The sequence below is a fragment of the Gymnoscopelus braueri genome (genome assembly GCF_963280865.1).
Source record: "Gymnoscopelus braueri genome assembly, chromosome: 9".
Taxonomy (NCBI): domain Eukaryota; kingdom Metazoa; phylum Chordata; class Actinopteri; order Myctophiformes; family Myctophidae; genus Gymnoscopelus; species Gymnoscopelus braueri.
In genome coordinates, this window is record NC_137610.1 from 54166113 (window position 1) to 54186855 (window position 20743).

At 40.3% G+C, this 20743-nt stretch overlaps 1 protein-coding gene across 1 annotated transcript in view; it reads right to left on the reverse strand.

The window, feature by feature from the left end:
* mon2 (MON2 homolog, regulator of endosome-to-Golgi trafficking) overlaps positions 1 to 20743 on the reverse strand; it is a 135487-nt gene that overhangs the window by 34821 nt on the left and 79923 nt on the right. The window contains 10 exon segments of the mRNA XM_080436709.1: positions 971 to 1075; positions 1077 to 1265; positions 5057 to 5219; positions 8624 to 8799; positions 12663 to 12773; positions 16227 to 16328; positions 17131 to 17221; positions 17822 to 17895; positions 19267 to 19347; positions 20549 to 20653. Coding sequence (XP_080292835.1) covers positions 971 to 1075; positions 1077 to 1265; positions 5057 to 5219; positions 8624 to 8799; positions 12663 to 12773; positions 16227 to 16328; positions 17131 to 17221; positions 17822 to 17895; positions 19267 to 19347; positions 20549 to 20653 — 1197 coding nt within the window.

The window sequence follows — 20743 nt, forward strand, 5'->3', positions numbered from 1 at the left end:
ACAGGAGTCTCCCCGTCTCTCCAGCTCTTTAATAAACAGAAAATACATTTTTCGGTAGGTGTCAAAATCTCAGCCAATCAGGAGAAAGTACCAATTTTTAAGCTTAATTTGTATAGTGTTCCAGTTCCAATTTTGCGTGCTCATTTCTTAGTGTCATCACTTCCAATTTCACTTGTTTAATCTATATCCTGATTGAGTTCTCTATCCTGATTGGATAAAATTGGAAATGAAACTGAAACTGAAACGAAAATGCATTTTCTGTTTAATAAAGAGCTGGAGAGACAAGGAGACTCCTAATACTCAACAAACACTCTATAGCAACGAGTACTATCAGAATATAGAGCTATTTAACAATTATTTTAACCAACGCAAATCACTTACCCTACCTTTAAGTTAACCCTATTTTGAGAACCAATGCCATAGAAGACATGCTGGCTTCTATGGAATCTAAATGAGTGAAATCAGTCGTGGGCGACTGGAAACTTTAACCCATTAATACCTGGGACGCATCTGTGTCACTTTTAGATTTCTTTAGGCTATTCAAAAATAGCAGATATACAAGCTCATAGCGCGGCACCGAGTGCCGCGCTATGAGCTTGTAGATCTGCTATTTTTGAAAAATCGTGAAAAAATATTTTTTATAATTAAAAGAAAAAAAAAACTGTTTGGATTTAGAAAACATTTTTAGATCAGCCTCAGGTCTTAACCCATTAAGACCTGAGGCCGCGTCTAAAAAATTCAAAATCCTAAAAAAAAAATCGGAAAAAAATATAAAAAAATAATTTTCACGATTTTTCAAAAATAGCAGATCTACAAGCTCGTAGCGCGGCACTCGGTGCCACGCTATGAGCTTGTAGATCTGCTATTTTTGAATAGCCAAAGACATCTAAAGTGACACAGATGCGTTCCAGGTATCAATGGGTTAATGGGTTAATCTATGCAGATCATTAGCTACAGTTAGTAACGTTACCTTCCAGACCACGATGTGCCAGGTGGGCTGCTGCAGCAAGGTGCCGTGGGCCGCGATGGTGGAGAACATGGTCTGACTGGCGCTCTTCCGCACGGCGGGCCGGGGGGTCCACGCACAGCTCGCCCAGCTTGGCGTACAGGCACAGCCACAGGCAGTCGAAGGGGGGCGCCGGGTGGAAGGGCCTGTGGAGGGCCTCCCCTCGCTCCTGGGCCTGCTTCTGGAGGGACGCCTCCTCGCGCTCCAGCTCCGCCGTGATGGCCTCGCCCCTCTGGAAGAAGTAGTCTGAGATGTTCCACTGAGGAGGGGAGGGGGAGGGGGGAGAGAGAGAGAGAGAGAGAGAGATAGAGAGAGAGATAGAGAGATAGAGAGAGATAGATAGATAGATAGAGAGAGAGAGAGAGAGAGAGAGAGAGAGAGAGAGAGAGAGAGATAGAAAGAGAGAGAGAGAGAGAGAAAGAGAGAGAGAGAGAGAGAGAGAGAGAGAGAGAGAGAGAGAGAGAGAGAGAGAGAGAGAGAGAGAGAGAGAGAGAGAGAGAGAGAGAGAGAGAGAGAGAGAGAGAGAGAGAGAGAGAGAGAGAGAGAGAGAGAGAGTGGTACGGATCAGTTGGTGGAACGTAACCAAATACTTAACCACTAGGGGTGTGCCGATATATCGTCCCGCGATATATCGCGATACGTTTTCGTGACGATATGTATCGTTTTGGGGAAAAAATAAATATATATATTTTTTACAATAATAATAATCAGGCTTGAAAACAGCCCCGAGGTGAAAAGGGTGACAACATGTTGTTTTTTTTCGGGTCAGGTGTCACACTATTGCCCTATTTGGATTCAAAACGGCTATTGTAGCTGAAAAGCTACAAGTTTGCGTCTGAATAATGCAAAAACAGAATTATTTGTTTGCATTTTTTCTCCCCCATATATTTTCATAATAAAAAAATGCGTATCGTATCGTATCGAAATCGTATCGAAGTTGTGAGCCAAATATCGTATCGTATCGTTTGGTGAAATTAGTGTATCGGCACACCCCTATTAACCACTTAAACCCCAGCATCCTTATTGTATTGGGGAAGGATATTGGGGAAGGCTTTCGCAAAAGAAAATAGCAGATTGACAAGCTCACAGACGCGTTGTGAGCTCCAGTCAACCATAAAGGGTTTAAGTGGGTTTTCTTGGTATTTTTTACTTTACTTCAGTATGTTCAGTTTTCAATACTACTCTACTCTTCTACTCTTAACTCTCTCAGTGCCAGACCCCGAGTTATCCCGAGTTTTAGGGTTATACCCTCAGTGCCAGAACGAGATTTTTTTTTTTGAAAAAAGTGTTCAGAACCCAAGATATCATTATCTGAAGATTTGCAGCTCCATCCACTCTTTGTTTAACCTATAACTGAAAAAGGCTGTATCTCGCTTCCTAAGCACTTTTTTTTTACTTTGAAAAAAAGAAAAGAAAAAAGTTGGCATGGTTCGCAATATATATATTTTTTCATTGGCACTGAGAGAGTTAAGTTACTATGCATATTTAGATTGTTATTGCAAAGCATACATTAACCAATTAAGCCCTATTTAAACTTCAGCTGTTCGGAAATAGCCGATCTACAAGCTGATCGGCTATTTTCGCAAAACATTTTGTTTTCTATTTTTACTGTAACTTAACTATGTACCTTTCCCGTTCTACCCCGGATTTGAACCCAGGTCTCCTGCGCAAGTCTGACATTTTTACCACTGAGCTAATATCGCTTAGAGCCTGTCTGCTTGCTCAGGGGAGAAATAGAATTTTGACCTTCAGGTCAAAATTCATGTCAAACCCCAATTGTATACGTTAAATTGTATTAACATACTCTACCATACAGATTGGGTAAGTTATATTGTATCAACATACGGCTCACTCCTTCTGTGAGCTTTGCTATGTCTCTTGTGAGTGGCATCCTCCATGTGTCATATACCTGTCCCTCCACCTCCTTTCTACTGTATGTTATTATCATGAATTGCTTAAAACTGTATATTTTGTATTGTTGTCCAGGTGTCTTAGTGTTGAATGTTTAACACATACAGTGCCAAGATCGCATCGATGCGTTCTTTCAAATCCATCGCTTGAGTGCCAGGATCGCATTGATGCGTTCTTTTGAATTTTCATTGTTTAATCTGTGATCGCACGGCTGTGTTTATTTCTCATCAACACTTTAGTTTTCCACTTACGTCACACTCACCCGGAGCCGGATGTAAAAAAAAAAATTCATTTCCGGGTCACGTTGTTTTTCTCCGGTGATTTTCGGCCAGAATAAGGAAAAACACGGTTTTTCACACGGTATAACAAACGAACGGACAGCTCAACTTCTATTTTCTTTGGTCCGGGTGACTAACAGTCATCGTCGTAGTGTATCACATCGTTTTCAGGCCGATCAGCGGGCCGGGAATTGTCGAAAACGTCACATCCTTTGAATGACCGGATATGACGTGGGCCTGTTTGGGAGGGGTGCGAGCGAGGTGATCAATGTCTGGATGTGCTGCTCTCTACTGGTGGAACAATCGTAGGTGCTTGACAACACAATCAGAGAATGTATTTGAATGAAAAATTACAAACAAAAAAAAATTAAAAACACGCAAATTGCTGGCACAGGGGTGAGTACATTATGAATAAACTCTGGCAGTCAATGTGTTAATGGACCACAATGTAAACAAGCTATTGGCGTTTTGGGGTCTCGTCTATTTGTCGTCTTTTTTAACTCATTGTACTGCTGTACTTAGAAAAACTAAAAACAAAACAATAAAATAACATTTTATTCACTAATAAATAGTGCATAATAATGCTTTAAGTACAGAATGTGAGTACTTCTTCCACCGCGGGTGGGGATGGCGGCACAGGCAGGGATTGGGAGGGCGGTGGGGTTAATTGGAGAGATTGCCTCTGGCGTTATAGCTATCATGTTTCCATAATAAAGAAGTCTCACAGGAAACCGCCGGCCGCGCTGCCAGAAAAAATAATCCCACAACCCGCAGATCAATATCAGCTCTTACATTCAGATCCACCCACCAGATTGCACAGCTTCAATGTACAGTGTGTCTTAAGTACAGTACTTGAGTAAATGTACTTAGTTACTTTACACCACTGATGCAGTGTACACACCTATTAAGTCAAATATGCATGAAGTCCAATATGTGTCTTGTAGTATGTCTTCTTCTTTAAAATTATGATTTACATAAAGTATACAGACTATTTTTTTCTTTTCTTTATGTTTTGTTTTTAAATGCATGTATTGTTTTTATATGTGGACTCCAGGAAGGCTGGCTGTGCATTAGGGCACAGCTAATGGGGATCCTAACAAATAAACCTGCTTATTACAGAGAGTAAGAGAGAGTAAGAGAGAGTAAGAGCCGAAGAAAATACATACATAATGTATTTTCTTCGGCTCTTACTCTCTCTCTATCCTCTCTCTACAAAACGATGGAGCGCGCACAAAAAAAGGGAAAAAAATAAGTATTTCACCCACTAACTTACTCCTGTGATGTGACAATGAAGTTGATTCAGATTCTTCATTGATCTTAAATGTCATCCACTGACATTCATGTTGAAACGGTGTGGTAAAAACTCTCTATGAGACTTTAACCCTTTAAGACCTGGAACGCAACTGTGTCACTTTTTGATTTGAGCTTAAAAGCATTATTTTACACTTTGGCTATTCAAAAATAGCAGATATACAAGCTCATAGCGTGGCAGCTAATTATGAAAATGTGTGCAAATCTTTGAATATATATTGTTTTAAAGCGAACATTTTTAACTCAAATCTTTGCTTCTGGGGGGTCCCTGGAAAAACATATTTTGTGATGGGGGTCGGCGGCCCAAATACATATCATTTTGGATGGTCCTTGACATGAAAAAGTTTGAGCACCACTGATACAGAAACATACGTTTTTTCAGAAAACTGATTTAGAAGACATTAGTAGAATCGGCCTCAGGTCTCAATGGGTTAAAGTTGCTAGGCGTGGATAATTCACCCCTTTGAAAGTCACTACAAAAAAACTGAACTTACTCTAATACATGCCAGCTTATTGACATCACAGATATGAATAAAGTAGTTGCTCTCACCAGCAGGCCGATGGAGGTGAGGCTGATGTTCAGCTCCTGGTTCTGCAGACCAAAGCTACCGGCCACATCCACCACGATCTGGAGGCACGTGCAAGGCATTGTGGGTAGGAAGTCTGTCACCACCAACTGCAGGCACTGGAAGGCTGTTCGGATCAGAGACTCACTGCAGGACACAGAGCGGACAGGACACATCACTGTTAGTTCTGATAGTGAACAGGACACATCACTGTTAGTTCTGATAGTGAACAGGACACATCACTGTTAGTTCTGATAGTGAACACATCACTGTTAGTTCTGATAGTGAACAGGACACATCACTGTTAGTTCTGATAGTGAACAGGACACATCACTGTTAGTTCTGATAGTGAACAGGACACATCACTGTTAGTTCTGATAGCGGACAGGACACATCACTGTTAGTTCTGATAGTGAACAGGACACATCACTGTTAGTTCTGATAGCGGACAGGACACATCACTGTTAGTTCTGATAGTGAACAGGACACATCACTGTTAGTTCTGATAGTGAACAGGACACATCACTGTTAGTTCTGATAGTGAACAGGACACATCACTGTTAGTTCTGATAGTGAACAGGACACATCACTGTTAGTTCTGATAGTGAACAGGACACATCACTGTTAGTTCTGATCATAGACTGTAAAAAAGAATGGACAACGTTACGCCCGTAGACTCATAGTATATATCATACATTTTAAAATAAATGGGACCACAGTTTACCAAAACGCATATCACGATGATTGAAAGACTACTTTAAACTAGCGACTTGAAGCATATAGTATTTATGACAATGTTTATTAAGGTAAGAAAATCAAGTCTAAAGTTTGTCAAAAACCCATCTGCTTGCATTGAGAGCAGGGGTAAAACAGAGAAACCTCAGGCCATTCATAAGAACTGTCACTTCATATATACTCTAGACTCAATTTGAAAGGCGGATGCTGGGCCCTGGGTTCTGCTACACACCTGTGGTGTGGTTAATGATGGTTAGTTCAGTGATTCTCAACTTTTTTACATTTTATTTTGAGGAACCCCAGGGACTAGTGGGTAAAATTATGATGTTTAGGTATTATCATTCTAAACCCATGTCCCTGCTGTTTTACATACAGCCAACCAGTTGAAGAAATTGCAGCTTAAGGCTTTAACCTTTGCTTTTATGAACATATCCCAGCCATTAGGGTTTTTTAAGATGCTTCTGGACATCAATTTAGAATTTAAAGGGATATTTCACTTTCAAACATGTATTGCTAGTTTGATCTAATAGTCTTTAATCATAGAAAAATGACTGAAATCAGTCATGGAGACTGAGAACCTCAATCCATGCATGTAGGCAAAAGAGGGCTGGCACGCAAAATGTCAAAATCCTTGGTGCCATTTTAACTCTGAAAGAGCACGAATGGAACCAAAGGGTCCATTTGGACCCCCGGGTAGTCCTCGGGACCTGAGGTTTAGAAACAGTGGTTGGTGCATTTTGTTTTGAAATACATTTTACCCGTTATAAATGTAAGAGGAAGTGGGCCATCTGTGTGTAATCCCACTGGACTACAGTATGCTTGTCTACTCTTGTTCCCTCGTTTTTAAGCCAAGTTGTTTTCTGTACGTCACCACAGATTATTTCCCTAAAGACTAACTGAGTCTTGAGGCTGTAAACCTTCTGGTGAATGAATGAATAAATGACTGACTGAGTGATTGACCACAATTTGTTCTGCCCAGTCTACAGGGCCTTAACATATCGTTGCAGTCGGGCAGAAACCTCTTATCTCTAGATTTAAATGTTTTGTGTTTTTTCGTAATTAACTCCCTACTTGATCATACTACAGTGTCACACAAAAGCATCAAAAGTAGCAGATCTACAAGCTCAAAACGCGTACGCAAAGCGACAAGTTTTGAGCTTGTAGATCTGCTACTTTTGCCGTTTTTGAATTTGAATCCTGAGAGTTAACAGCATGAGGATTCTACCCGACAGAGAAAGGAAAGGAAACCTCATTATGTCCAAAGCTTTCAGGAAATGTGGGGAAAAGGAACCTGTGTTCCAATGGATCCAATGTAGTTATTATTTAGCCACAAGCATTTGTTATATATATACTAAATACTTTCCATTAGTTCAATATTTATAAAACTCACTCACTTAACCACTTTCGCTTTCACTTGAACATAGAGAAAATAGCACATTTTCAAGCTCACAACGCATCGCTTTGCAATCGACAATTTTCACAGCTTTTGCCTGACACAGTTGGACGACAAAGTAGGGAATTCATTTATGGAAAAAAACCAAAACATTGAAATATGGAGATTTCAAGGTTTCTGCAAGAGAATGAAAATTAAAAAATCGATTTGGCCAGTACTTTCCCACTTGTAATTGAAGAGCTCTTGTAAGGGCAGATTTGCAAATAAGCCTATTGTATGAGTCTGCTCAAGTGGAAGATTGTTTTTATTGTCCTGATAAGAACCCTGTTCCTGTCCTTCTGTTTGTTGCTTGTGCTGTGAAGAATATCACTTCTCTGTACTAGGAGGACGTGACTTCTGCAAATCTTTAATAAGAAAAGTTTCGGTTCCACTGTCTACGACGTTTACATCAGCGGTTCTCAAATATTTTCCTGCCAAGGACAACCTAAATTTATATATATAGTCACTGTCAGGCAGAAACCTCCTATCTCCATGTTTTAAATGTTTATGTTTTTTAATAAATCAAAGCTCTACTTTATCATACAAGAGTGTCACACAAAAGTAGTGAAAATAGCAGATCGTCTATTTTCGCTAGAATGTTTTAAAAATAATAATGAAAAAGGAACGGTTTTGGACCGTTTCCACCTGACAGTGACGATGTATTTGTCCGCGGACTCCTATCTGAAAATATGTTTTGCCAGAGACCCCCCATAAGAGAAGATTTGCTGCTATGCATTTTTCTAAACGATTCAAAACGTTCTACAATGTTTCGAGATTTTTTTTAATGTTTCAAAAAATGTCTACAAGCTCAAAACGATCAACCAGTGTTGATTTTGACAGCACATTTTGATTTAGTTTTAGTCATAGTCTTTTGAATGAATTCCATTTAGTCATATTTTAGTCATCTGAAAAGTTTTAGTGTAGTTTATCATAAGATTTTTGTCGACTAAATCTACAGTTGATTTAGTCGACTAAAATGTATGTTGGCGGTGCCTTGATGGCGTCGTAATGGCAGATTTTACACTTGGTTGCATGCTGAAAATAGCCGATCTACAAGCTCACAGCTTGTAGATCTGCTACTTTCAGAGCGCAACACCCGAGCGCAACCAAACATAAAATAACTTGTCTATTAGTTCTACTGGATCTCTTCTCCACTAGATCCCTCACTAACATTTTAGTCTAGTTTTTATTTGTTGACGAAATTGTCAATTATATTTAGTCTTAGTTTTAGTCATCAAAGCTTAGTTTTTATTTAGTTTTTATTTAGTTTTCGTCAGTGAAAAAAAGTAGTCGACCAACATTTTTCGTCATAGTTTTAGTCGACGAAATCAACACTGAGATCAACACCACTTCTCTCTCTCTCTCTCTCTCTCCAGCAGCTCACCCCTGGTCGTTGCGGATGGCCCCTATGACCCCCAGCACCAGGGGCCAGCCGGGCCCCAGGCCGTCCCCCTGGCTCTGCAGGATCTGCAGCACGCTCTCCAGCTGCTTGTGTCTGATGTCGGCGTGCAGGACGTTGGACAACTCCTTCAGAGGGTTGAGCAGCAGAAGCTGCAAGCGCTGCATGGAACAGAGGAGAGGAGACACGGTCAAGTATTACTCTACCTATGTTTTACTTAAGTAAAAGTATCAATACAGCAATGTAGAAGTACTCTGTTACGAGTGAAAGTCCGGAATTCAAAATTAACTTGAGTATAAAAGTACAAAAGTATTGGTATCAAAATGTACTTAGAAGTACCAAAAGTAAAAAGTACTAAAATGTTTGAAAATAGCAGATCTAAAAGCGCACAAGGCGTCGCGGTATAAAATAGGGCTGAAGTGGTTAATTTATGTTTTATAATGGAATAATTTATATCTGCAAAGTAACTTAAAGAGTTACTAAAGTTTTCAAATTATTGTGTGGAGTAAAAGTACAATATTTGCCTCTGAGATGTGGTGGAGTAGAAGTGAAAGTATTGAAAATTGGAAATACTCCAGTAAAGTACAACTACCTCAAAATTGTATGTAAGTACAGTACTTGAGTAAATGTACTCAGTTACTTTACACCACTGCCTGGCGTTATTTCTTTCTCTACATTCCTGTTTATTCTCTAATTTCTCTAATAAAGCCAACTGGCAGCTACAGTACTAACGATGCGACTTAATATTTTCCTCGCTTGTCGGACGCATGCTTGACACCGATGAGTGTGTTGAACCACACTTCACAACGTTCACCTCTTTTTTATTCAGGTTTTTATTCCATTTAACAAACCTGCCAACAAACATCACTTCCAATTCATACCGTCTCTGTCTGGCGGTCCAAAACTGTTAATATTCAGGATTCAAATTCTCAAACGTTTGGAGCTTGTAGATCTGCTATTTTTTATACTTTTGTGTGACGCTGTAGTATGATCAAATAGGCCGTTCATTTACAAAAAAAAACACAAAGTTAGAATATGGAGATTCTAGCTGTTCTCCCACAGCAACGACATGAAATACTCTAATGAGGGCAGGAGGCTGTGGACTCTGTACAGCAGCAGTCAGACCTTGAAGACGAGCTTGGTTAGTAGAATTCTCCAGAGACACAGACACGTTTCTTTACTGTGTGTGTTTAAAGAGTCTGTTCTCTGTGTGTGTTTAAAGAGTCTGTTCTCTGTGTGTGTTTAAAGAGTCTGTTCTCTGTGTGTGTTTAAAGAGTCTGTTCTCTTCCAGACGAGCTGACCTAGTGTCTTTATCTGTCTGACTAAAGGGGGAATTCACAGACTGTGTGTTTGAAGCGTGTGTGTGTGTGTGTGTGTGTGTGTGTGTGTGTGTGTGTGTGTGTGTGTGTGTGTGTGTGTGTGTGTGTGTGTGTGTGTGTGTGTGTGTGTGTGTGTGTGAGTGGATGTGGGATAGAGAGGTAGAGACCTTATGAAAAACAATAGAATTGCTTTAAGGATGGAAGTGATCTATTTTCATGTAATATCATAGAGCAGTGGTTCTCAAACTTTTTCATGTCAAGGACCCCCAAAAATTATATTATATTATTTATATATTATATTATATATACTAGACCAACATGGGGTTATTGCACGTCCTGTCGCGTTTCTTGTGCATTTCCCTCTCTAAATCCCAACATTTAGTAACAGCAGAGTGGTAGCTCTACTCTAACAGTAACAACATCTAGTAACAGCAGAGTGGTAGCTCTACTCTAACAGTAACAGCAGAGTGGTAGCTCTACTCTAACAGTACCAGCAGAGTGGTAGCTCTACTCTAACAGTAACAACAGAGTGGTAGCTCTACTCTAACAGTACCAGCAGAGTGGTAGCTCTACTCTACTACTCTAACAGTAACAACAGAGTGGTAGCTCTACTCTAACAGTAACAGCAGAGTGGTAGCTCTACTCTAACAGTAACAACAGAGTGGTAGCTCTACTCTAACAGTAACAGCAGAGTGGTAGCTCTACTCTACTACTCTAACAGTAACAACAGAGTGGTAGCTCTACTCTACTACTCTAACAGTAACAACAGAGTGGTAGCTCTACTCTACTACTCTAACAGTAACAGCAGAGTGGTAGCTCTACTCTAACAGTACCAGCAGAGTGGTAGCTCTACTCTAACAGTAACAGCAGAGTGGTAGCTCTACTCTACTACTCTAACAGTAACAACAGAGTGGTAGCTCTACTCTACTACTCTAACAGTAACAACAGAGTGGTAGCTCTACTCTACTACTCTAACAGTAACAGCAGAGTGGTAGCTCTACTCTAACAGTACCAGCAGAGTGGTAGCTCTACTCTAACAGTACCAGCAGAGTGGTAGCTCTACTCTAACAGTAACAGCAGAGTGGTAGATCTACTCTAACAGTAACAACAGAGTGGTAGATCTACTCTAACAGTAACAACAGAGTGGTAGATCTACTCTAACAGTAACAACAGAGTGGTAGCTCTACTCTAACAGTAACAACAGAGTGGTAGCTCTACTCTAACAGTAACAACAGAGTGGTAGATCTACTCTAACAGTAACAACAGAGTGGTAGATCTACTCTAACAGTACCAGCAGAGTGGTAGCTCTACTCTAACAGTAACAGCAGAGTGGTAGCTCTACTCTAACAGTAACAGCAGAGTGGTAGCTCTACTCTAACAGTAACAACAGAGTGGTAGCTCTACTCTAACAGTAACAGCAGAGTGGTAGATCTACTCTAACAGTAACAGCAGAGTGGTAGATCTACTCTAACAGTAACAACAGAGTGGTAGCTCTACTCTAACAGTAACAGCAGAGTGGTAGCTCTACTCTAACAGTAACAACAGAGTGGTAGCTCTACTCTAACAGTAACAGCAGAGTGGTAGATCTACTCTAACAGTAACAGCAGAGTGGTAGATCTACTCTAACAGTAACAACAGAGTGGTAGCTCTACTCTAACAGTAACAGCAGAGTGGTAGCTCTACTCTAACAGTAACAACAGAGTGGTAGATCTACTCTAACAGTAACAGCAGAGTGGTAGATCTACTCTAACAGTAACAACAGAGTGGTAGCTCTACTCTAACAGTAACAGCAGAGTGGTAGCTCTACTCTAACAGTAACAACAGAGTGGTAGCTCTACTCTAACAGTAACAACAGAGTGGTAGCTCTACTCTAACAGTAACAACAGAGTGGTAGCTCTACTCTAACAGTAACAACAGAGTGGTAGCTCTACTCTAACAGTAACAACAGAGTGGTAGCTCTACTCTAACAGTAACAGCAGAGTGGTAGCTCTACTCTAACAGTAACAACAGAGTGGTAGCTCTACTCTAACAGTACCAGCAGAGTGGTAGATCTACTCTAACAGTACCAGCAGAGTGGTAGATCTACTCTAACAGTAACAGCAGAGTGGTAGCTCTACTCTAACAGTACCAGCAGAGTGGTAGCTCTACTCTAACAGTAACAACAGAGTGGTAGATCTACTCTAACAGTAACAACAGAGTGGTAGATCTACTCTAACAGTAACAGCAGAGTGGTAGATCTACTCTAACAGTAACAGCAGAGTGGTAGCTCTACTCTAACAGTACCAGCAGAGTGGTAGATCTACTCTAACAGTACCAGCAGAGTGGTAGATCTACTCTAACAGTAACAGCAGAGTGGTAGCTCTACTCTAACAGTAGCCTCGGAAACCCAGGCTTTTTTTTTTTTTACGAAAGAAAAAAAGCCTGGGGGAGCCATGCAGGAACGATGGTCTTGTACCTTGTTATCTCCTAACCAATCAGAGTGCAGAGGGGCGTCGCTCTAAATTTGGTGACGTCAGCGTGCTCCGTGCACAGGCCGAGGGGGGGAGGGGAGGGGAGGCGGGGACATAGATTGGTGAAGCAATAGGAAGCCACGCACAAATCCGGGCGGCTGTGTTTGGGTCCGCCCTTCAAGACCATGGATTGAGCTCGTAGCCTCAGGCTACTCTAACAGTAACAGCAGAGTGGTAGCTCTACTCTAACAGTACCTGGTTCTGGACCAGTGGGGGATCATGCTTGTAGGCCAGGCCGGCTTTGATGAGCGCCGTCACAGCCTCTGCCCCCCACTCTCTCATCCTGGAGTTGGGATGCTGGCAGACCTGCACACACACACACACACACACACACACACACACACAGAGGGGGGGGGGGTATGGAGAAAGATATCAAACGGACTGCAGGAACTTTGTTCATGTGTGTGTGGATGAAAAAAAGACATCAGAGGAAGCGAGAGGCTGCTGAGGTGGTTGCGTTTCCCCCAGTGGCGGTCCCACTGGGTGGGTGGGACCCCTGATTTGAACCCCCCCCCCCTGGTCAAAGGATATTCTTCAGACACACAGACAGACAGACAGACAGACAGACAGACACAGACAGACAGCATAATCATAAAGGTGTGGTATTGATACACAGTGAGTACAGTAGTACAGTAGGACTAAGTTGGGGAAGCAATTGTCCCGTCTAAACTGTGGAAATATTGACATATTAAATAATTTTTTTATATGTAAAAATAGCAGGAATAGCTGATCTACAAGCTTGTTATAGATATTTCTGCTTTTTGTAATATTTGAAAATGTGTGAACATTATTCAACATGGAAAAGATTATGACGATTATGCAAAGAATAATTGTGATTATCTCAAATAATTGCGATTAGACGATAATGTAATAATTGTGACAGGCTTAGTGAGCTTGTCGATCTGCTATTTTCAGCAGAAGCTTTCCCCACAATACCGATGCTGGGGTTTAAGTGGTCAAGAGTTTAAAACTAGTTTTTTGGCTTATTTTCAAGATTATTATTATCATGAATTCATTATTAATATTAGGCACAATTAATTCTATATCTACAGTAGGTGTCTTATACATTACATTACGTTCTATAAGTATCCCTGCCATACCCATGTGTATCTTATACCATCATTCATAGCTTCATTAGCTCTGCTAGAAAAAAAAGACAAGTAATGGCTCATATCTTTAAATGATATAGATCACGTTATACCAAGGAGCTGTATTTGAACAGAGACCAAACAGGTCTGTCCGTGCAAAGATTTTGCAAAACAAACATGAGCAGTACAGTAGCTTATTACAGCTATAGGTAGGTATAGCAGCCCGGCGCCTTTTGCTTCTGTGCTGAATGAATCAAAAGCAATTTTTGTGTGAGAGAAAAAAAAAAAAGAGACAGAGAACAATTAGATTGGAAGGCATTAGCAGAGTGATGGCAATGCAGACAAACAATGACACTTCAATCCCTCAACTCCAGCAATGGGGGGTGGAGAGAGAGAGAGAGAGAGAGAGAGAGAGAGAGAGAGAGAGAGAGAGAGAGAGAGAGAGGCAGGCAGAGAAAAAGAATGAAACAGAATCTTAGCTTACCTTCTGCAAAAACAGACAGGAGTGCAAAAGAGAGGGGAGATAGAGAAAGAAGACAAATTTGAAGAGATATGTACGTACGTTGTCCAAATGCACACCCCCCCACACACACACACACACACACACACACACACACACACACACAACAGTGACCACAGTTAACCACTTAAACCCCAGCATTCTCCAGTAAGTATAGAAAATAGCAGATCTAGCTTGTAGATCGGCTACTTTCAGCAAAAACATTTAACGCTTTAAGACCGCGAAAGCATCTGTCACTTTAGATTTTAACCGCTTAGACCATTATCTTACACTTTGGCTATTAAAAAAAATAGCAGATCTACAAGCTCATAGCGCGGCGCTCTGTGCCGCGCTATGAGAACATTTGTAACTCAAATCTTTGCTTCTGGGGATTCTACAAATTTGAGTTAAAAATGTATATATATTCAAAGATTTGCACACATTTTCACGATTTCTTTTTCAAAAATAGCAGATCTACAAGCTCGTAGCTATGAGCTTGTAGATCTACTATTTTTGAACAGCCAAAGTATAAAATACTGGTTAAAGTGGTTACACAGATGCGTTTCCGGTTTTAACGGGATAATGTAGAGCGAAAACAGAAAAGACACTAGCATAGAGCCCTGAGGGACTACGGGTCAACCATAATGGGGTTTAAGTGGTCAAGAGGACAGGGCGTTTACTCTAACTACAAAGATCACACAAAGACTACAGAGAAAAACCACACACACACCACCAGTTAGTAACAGGTGATAACATGGGGCTGTCCAGATCATGACGTTTTTAGTTCGACCATTCACTCTCACACAAATAATTGGGATTAATGATTTAATTGTGTTTGTTGTGTTTTTTTTGCATTACTGTTTGGCTTCTAGGCTTTATAATTTACGTATGTTGATTGATTGAATATTTTATTAGGCAAAAAATGTAAAACATCACAATTACATTTAAATTATACTTTGTCTAAAAAAGTCCTTGCGGTCTTGTTTCCATTTGGGTCCTTGGTATTCAATTCATAGACATATATAGTAGCAACCAAACAGTTCAAATATCAACAAAAACTTCAGAGAAAATAACACTATATGTACAAACGATGGGGGGGGGGGGGGCGTCTGTCTAACGGGAAAATGGTACTACCTCCTCTTTTGGCCTCCAGAAAGGTGAGTTTTTAAGACTGTTATGCTCTACTCTTGCTTTTGTGGACTATGGACTGTGGTCTAGCATAATGCTGTTGTTTTGTCTCTCTTGATTGACAACAATAAAAAGATGCACACGGCACAGGAGGTGTGTGTCTAATATACACATGTTGTACATTTGGTAGCAGCATATCTGGGAACGCATCAAGAGTCATTTTAGTTTTCTTTGGCTATTCAAAAATAGCAGATCTACAAGCTCATAGCGCGGCACCGAGTGCCGCGCTATGAGCTTGTAGATCTGCTATTTTTGAAAAATCGTGAAAATGTGTGCAAATCTTTGAATATGTATGTTTTAAAAAGAAAACAACTCAAATCTTAATTTGCTTCTGCGCGTCCCTGGAACAACATATTTTGAGATGGGGGGGTTCGCGGCCAAATACATATTTGTATAAAATATATAAATAAGTTTTGGGTGGTCCTTGACATGAAAAAGTTTGAGAACCACTGATATAGCAAATTAAGTAAAAATAAAAAAAGTTAGGATTTAGAAGACATTTGTAGAATCGAACCGCAGGTCTAAATGGGTCAGAGGCTTGTACTATTGTACTTGGAGCTTCTCAACAGTGTGGATAAGAACTGTCATATTCTGTTTGTATGTATCATTTTTTTTTATAGCTAGAATGTGTTTTTTATCAATATTCCCGTTTCCTCCAGTATGTGTAACTTCTGCCAAACTGCAAATCAGCAGATGAGAAAAGCTGAATGAAATGTCAGCCTACACCTTACAGCCTAACCCACAGCTGCTGCAGAGACTGCAAAGAGGGACTAACCAATTCAATCCACATCTCTGCCATTTTAGATTTCTTTGGCTATTCAAAAATAGCAGATCTACAAGCTCATAGCGCAGCACCGAGTGTCGGGCTATGAGCTCGTAGAGCTGTAGATCTTAAATGCCTAAGTAGTAAATAGTGATTGTGAACAGTAATAAAACCAGTTAAAAAGGTACACCAGTAGTGATGAAGGAGGTGCTGGATGTTACCTCCAGTAAGTGACCGGTCAGAGGTCTCCATAGGATCTCGATGCGGTCCATGTTGACCAGGCCCGTCTCCAGCAGCTTGGCCACTGCAAACAGAGAGGGCTCCTACAGCCAGGGGGACACATGGAGGTCAATGAGGTCAGGTCTGCTCTTGACATCCTATCAAGACTGATAGGATGATCATCCATGAGACTTTATAAAATATTATGTTCCTATTTCCTAAATGCTTAAAAAATGTTATACATTTTGTAGGGAAACCATACGTAAGTACCACAGGAATACATTGTCTCTGTCGGGTGGAAAACTCATATGTCCAAAACTGTTATTTTTCAGGATTCAAATGAAAAAATAGCATAAGTAGCAGATCTACAAGCTCGAAACGCAACGCTTCACTGCCACGTTTCTAGCTTGTAGATCTGCTACTTATGACACTTTTGTATGACGCTGTAGTATGATCAAGTGGGGCATTAATTTATGAAAAAAACACAAAAGGTTAGATTATGGAGATAAGAGGTTTATGCCCGACAGCGACAAAATATTTGAGACCTTCACCACATAGTATGTACTGTATAGTTGATATGATTCACCTTGTTGTTTCATAGTATGTACTGTATAGTTGATATGATTCACCTTCTTGTTTCATAGTATGTATAGTATGTAGTAGTATGTATGTATAGTAGTATGTAGTAGTACTGTATGTATAGTTGAAGTGATTCACCTTGTTGTTTCATAGTATGTATAGTAGTATGTATAGTATGTAGTAGTATGTATAGTATGTAGTAGTACTGTATGTATAGTTGATGTGATTCACCTTGTTGTTTCATAGTATGTATAGTAGTATGTATAGTATGTAGTAGTATGTATAGTAGTATGTAGTAGTACTGTATGTATAGTTGATGTGATTCACCTTGTTGTTTCCATAAGCCATCTCCATGGCCTCCAGAGAGAGGGAGCACAGAGCGTTGATCAGGTGATGCAAGGAGACATCGTCCAGATATCTACACACACACACACACACACACACACACACACACACACACACTTGTATTACTATACTTCTGAGGACAATATTTGAAAACAGTGATTCTATGAAGGACATTTCCTGAGCCAATCAGGTGTGCATAAGACTTGGTTTGCCACCCCCCCCCAAAATAATTGCCATTTTTAACCGTAAGCCTAAAGCCGAAAAATAGAATATCTACAAGCTTGTAGATCGGCTATTTTTCGGTGCATGACACCACCAGCGTCCAACTAAGTTTAAATAAGGCATAACTCCTTCCCTAATCCCCAAATCTAACCTCTAAATGTCTAATCCTAAACCTGAACTGAACCTAATTGTAAACTTATCTCTAAAGATATATTTTATCTTGTGAGGACCAGGAAAATGGTTCTCAACGTCTATTTCTCACATTCTACTATACCTGTGGCGACATTTAGTCTATGTCACACACACACACACACACACACACACACACACACACACACACACACACACACACACACACACACACACACACACACACACACACACACACACACACACACACACACACACACACACACACACACACACACACAGGAGAATAAGATGTATTTACTGTGAGCTCTCAAACAGTCTGGACAGGATGTTGGAGATGACGGGCAGGTCTGTCATCACCGCTGTGGTCAACACCTGGATATATGATACACAACACAAACATAGATACCGTCAGTACTCTGTACACACACACACAATACATACAGTACATACAGTACACGCCGTCAGCTGTGACCGTAACCCATTAAGACCTGAGGCTGATTCTAAAAATGTCTTGAACAGTTTTCTGAAAAACGTATATGTTGCAGTGGTGCTCAAACCTTTTCATATCATGGACCACAACATTATATGTGTTTGGCCGAGGACCCCCATCTCAAAATATGTTGTTCCAAGGACCCCCCCCAGAAGCAAAGATTTGAGTTAAAAATGTTTGCTTAAAAAATATATACATATATTCAAAGATTTGCACAGATTTTGAAGAAAAACAAATAGCAGATCTACAAGCTCATGAGTTTGTAGATTTTTTTTATCGTGACACACATAAATGTAGCTAAAATTTAAATGAAATAAAAACAGATAAATACATTTAAATCTAAAAACAGATAGTTTCCTGGATTGAATGGGTTAAGAAAACAGGAAATTGGCAGCTTTCATTCAGGCTTTGTTAGACTTCTTTTGGTTCAGTACATGAGTGCTCCAAAATTTACCTGATTTAAAAAAGAAAAGTAGGTGAAGTGCAGCACAATTTTTTTGCAGGCAAACAATAAGAATGATAAATAGTGTCTTTAGTGCCTTTTATCCAAAGCACTTTACAATGTGCGTTACAGTCAACCATTCACACACACAGTCACACACCAACGGCAGAGGAAACCATGCAGTTAGGGGTTCAGTGTCTTGCTCAAGGACACTTCGACTTAGGCCTGTCCCCGACTAAGGATTTGTTTAGTCGAATCTAATTGGCGACTAATTGTCAATAGTCGACTGGCAGTCGACTAATGCCAAAATACATTTTATTTCAAAGGGCCAAGTCTACACAGTTTGTTTTGTTTCTCCAGCAGAGTTTCTAGTGTCTCTATCTCTCTCTGGAAGAGGTTGCACATGAACTCTGCAGCCGCACTGAGGCGCTCCAACACAAACAATACCAATACAAAGACGAGGAAGAAGTGAATAAAGTGGAAGTTACGTGTGGTTGCAGGTGTACACTTGGCCAAAAAACTATTTAGAACAACAACAAAAAAACGCGACTAACCAGTCGACTATTCGACTTAGTCGAGTTCAGGCCTACTTCGACTTAATGAGTATAGAGCAGTGGTTCTCTAACTTTTACAAGTCAAGGACCCCCAAATTGATATGTATTTGGACACGGACCCCCATCTGAATTTGTTTTTGTGTCAGGGACCCCCAGAAGAGAAGATTTATGTTTAAAAAATATATATATTATAAAAAACTATTCCACATTTCTTTCTAAATGGCCTAGTAATCAGGGTTGCGGGTTGGAACACTCACCGTGCTGGGTCCCTCCACTGCCCTGCCAGGCTTCAGAGCTCCTCCAGTCCCCGGCTTCAGCCCTAGAATCCACACCAGGTGCTGAAAACAAAGAGAACGACAGTGAGAGTGAAACCTAACCCTGTCACAATTATTATATAATCACCTGATTATTTTAGAGATAGTTGTGATAATGTTTTGCATAATCGTCAGAATATTTTTTCTTCATCTGAATAAATTAATCTGTCAAAAAATGTTCATACGTTTTAAAAAAAACTGTGCATTGTGTACAATATTTCAATATAAAATTATTAAATATAACCCGTTTTGGCCATATTACAATATTTATTTAGATAATTAGTACCAGTCAGTGTCAGTCATTTCTTTGTACATTGACGTTATTTGTCTTATCCGCCGTGTTCAACTTTTGGCCTAAAAGCCAAACAGAAATAAATTTTTTATACATCCAATGTTCAATGCCAAAAAAACACAATTATAAATCATTAATTGCAAATCATTTATGACACAATTCATGATTGTGACAATCCTAATGAAACCGTAGACAAAGTAAACTATAACAGTCAATTATTAATTTCCACCTTTCATTCTATTCATTGTTGGCAGTACCTGTGTGTACGTTTGTTTGTTTGTGTGTGTGTGTGTGTATGTGTATGTGTATGTGTATGTGTGTGTGTGTGTGTGTGTGTGTGTGTGTGTGTGTGTGTGGGCGTGTGCTTCACCAATTGCTGAATCAAATACTACAGTGTGTGTGCGTGTGTGTATAAAGTACATGTTTTAAATCAACTTTACTGGTTAAATAAGGGTGAGTGCAAGCATACTGTGTGCGTGCATGCATGCATGCGTGCGTGTTACTATACTAGCAAGGACCAAATGTCCCCACAAGTATAGTAGAATATGAGATAGACGTTGTGAGGACAGCCATGGACAGCCAGACAAGAGAAGTGCTGGTTTAATGGTTGAAAACATATTTTTATGTTGAGATGTTTACAATTAGAAAAAGATTGAGTTTGGGGTTAGGAGGATTAGGATTAGACATTTAAAGGTTAGATATGGAGTCAGAGTTAAACATGATTTACTTAGTTGTGTGGGGGTGTCATGCACCGGAAAATAGCCGATCTACAAGCTACGAGCTAGTAGATCTGCTATTTTTCGGCTCATAAAATTGCTGTCTTCACAAGTATAGAAATACGAACCTGTGTGTGTGTGTGTGTGTGTGTGTGTGTGTGTGTGTGTGTGTGTGTGTGTGTGTGTGTGTGTGTGTGTGTGTGTGTAACAGTAGTACCTGTAGTGTGGCCAGTACCAGTTGCCAGGAGGTCCCCAGCACAGCTCCGTGGCAGTGGGCCAGGTTTAACAGGGTTCTCATACACTGGATGTTCTTAGCAGTCAGCTGGAAGGGGCAGACAGACAGACAGACAGACAGACAGACAGACAGACAGACAGACAGACAGACAGACAGGCAGGCAGAGAGTGAGACAGG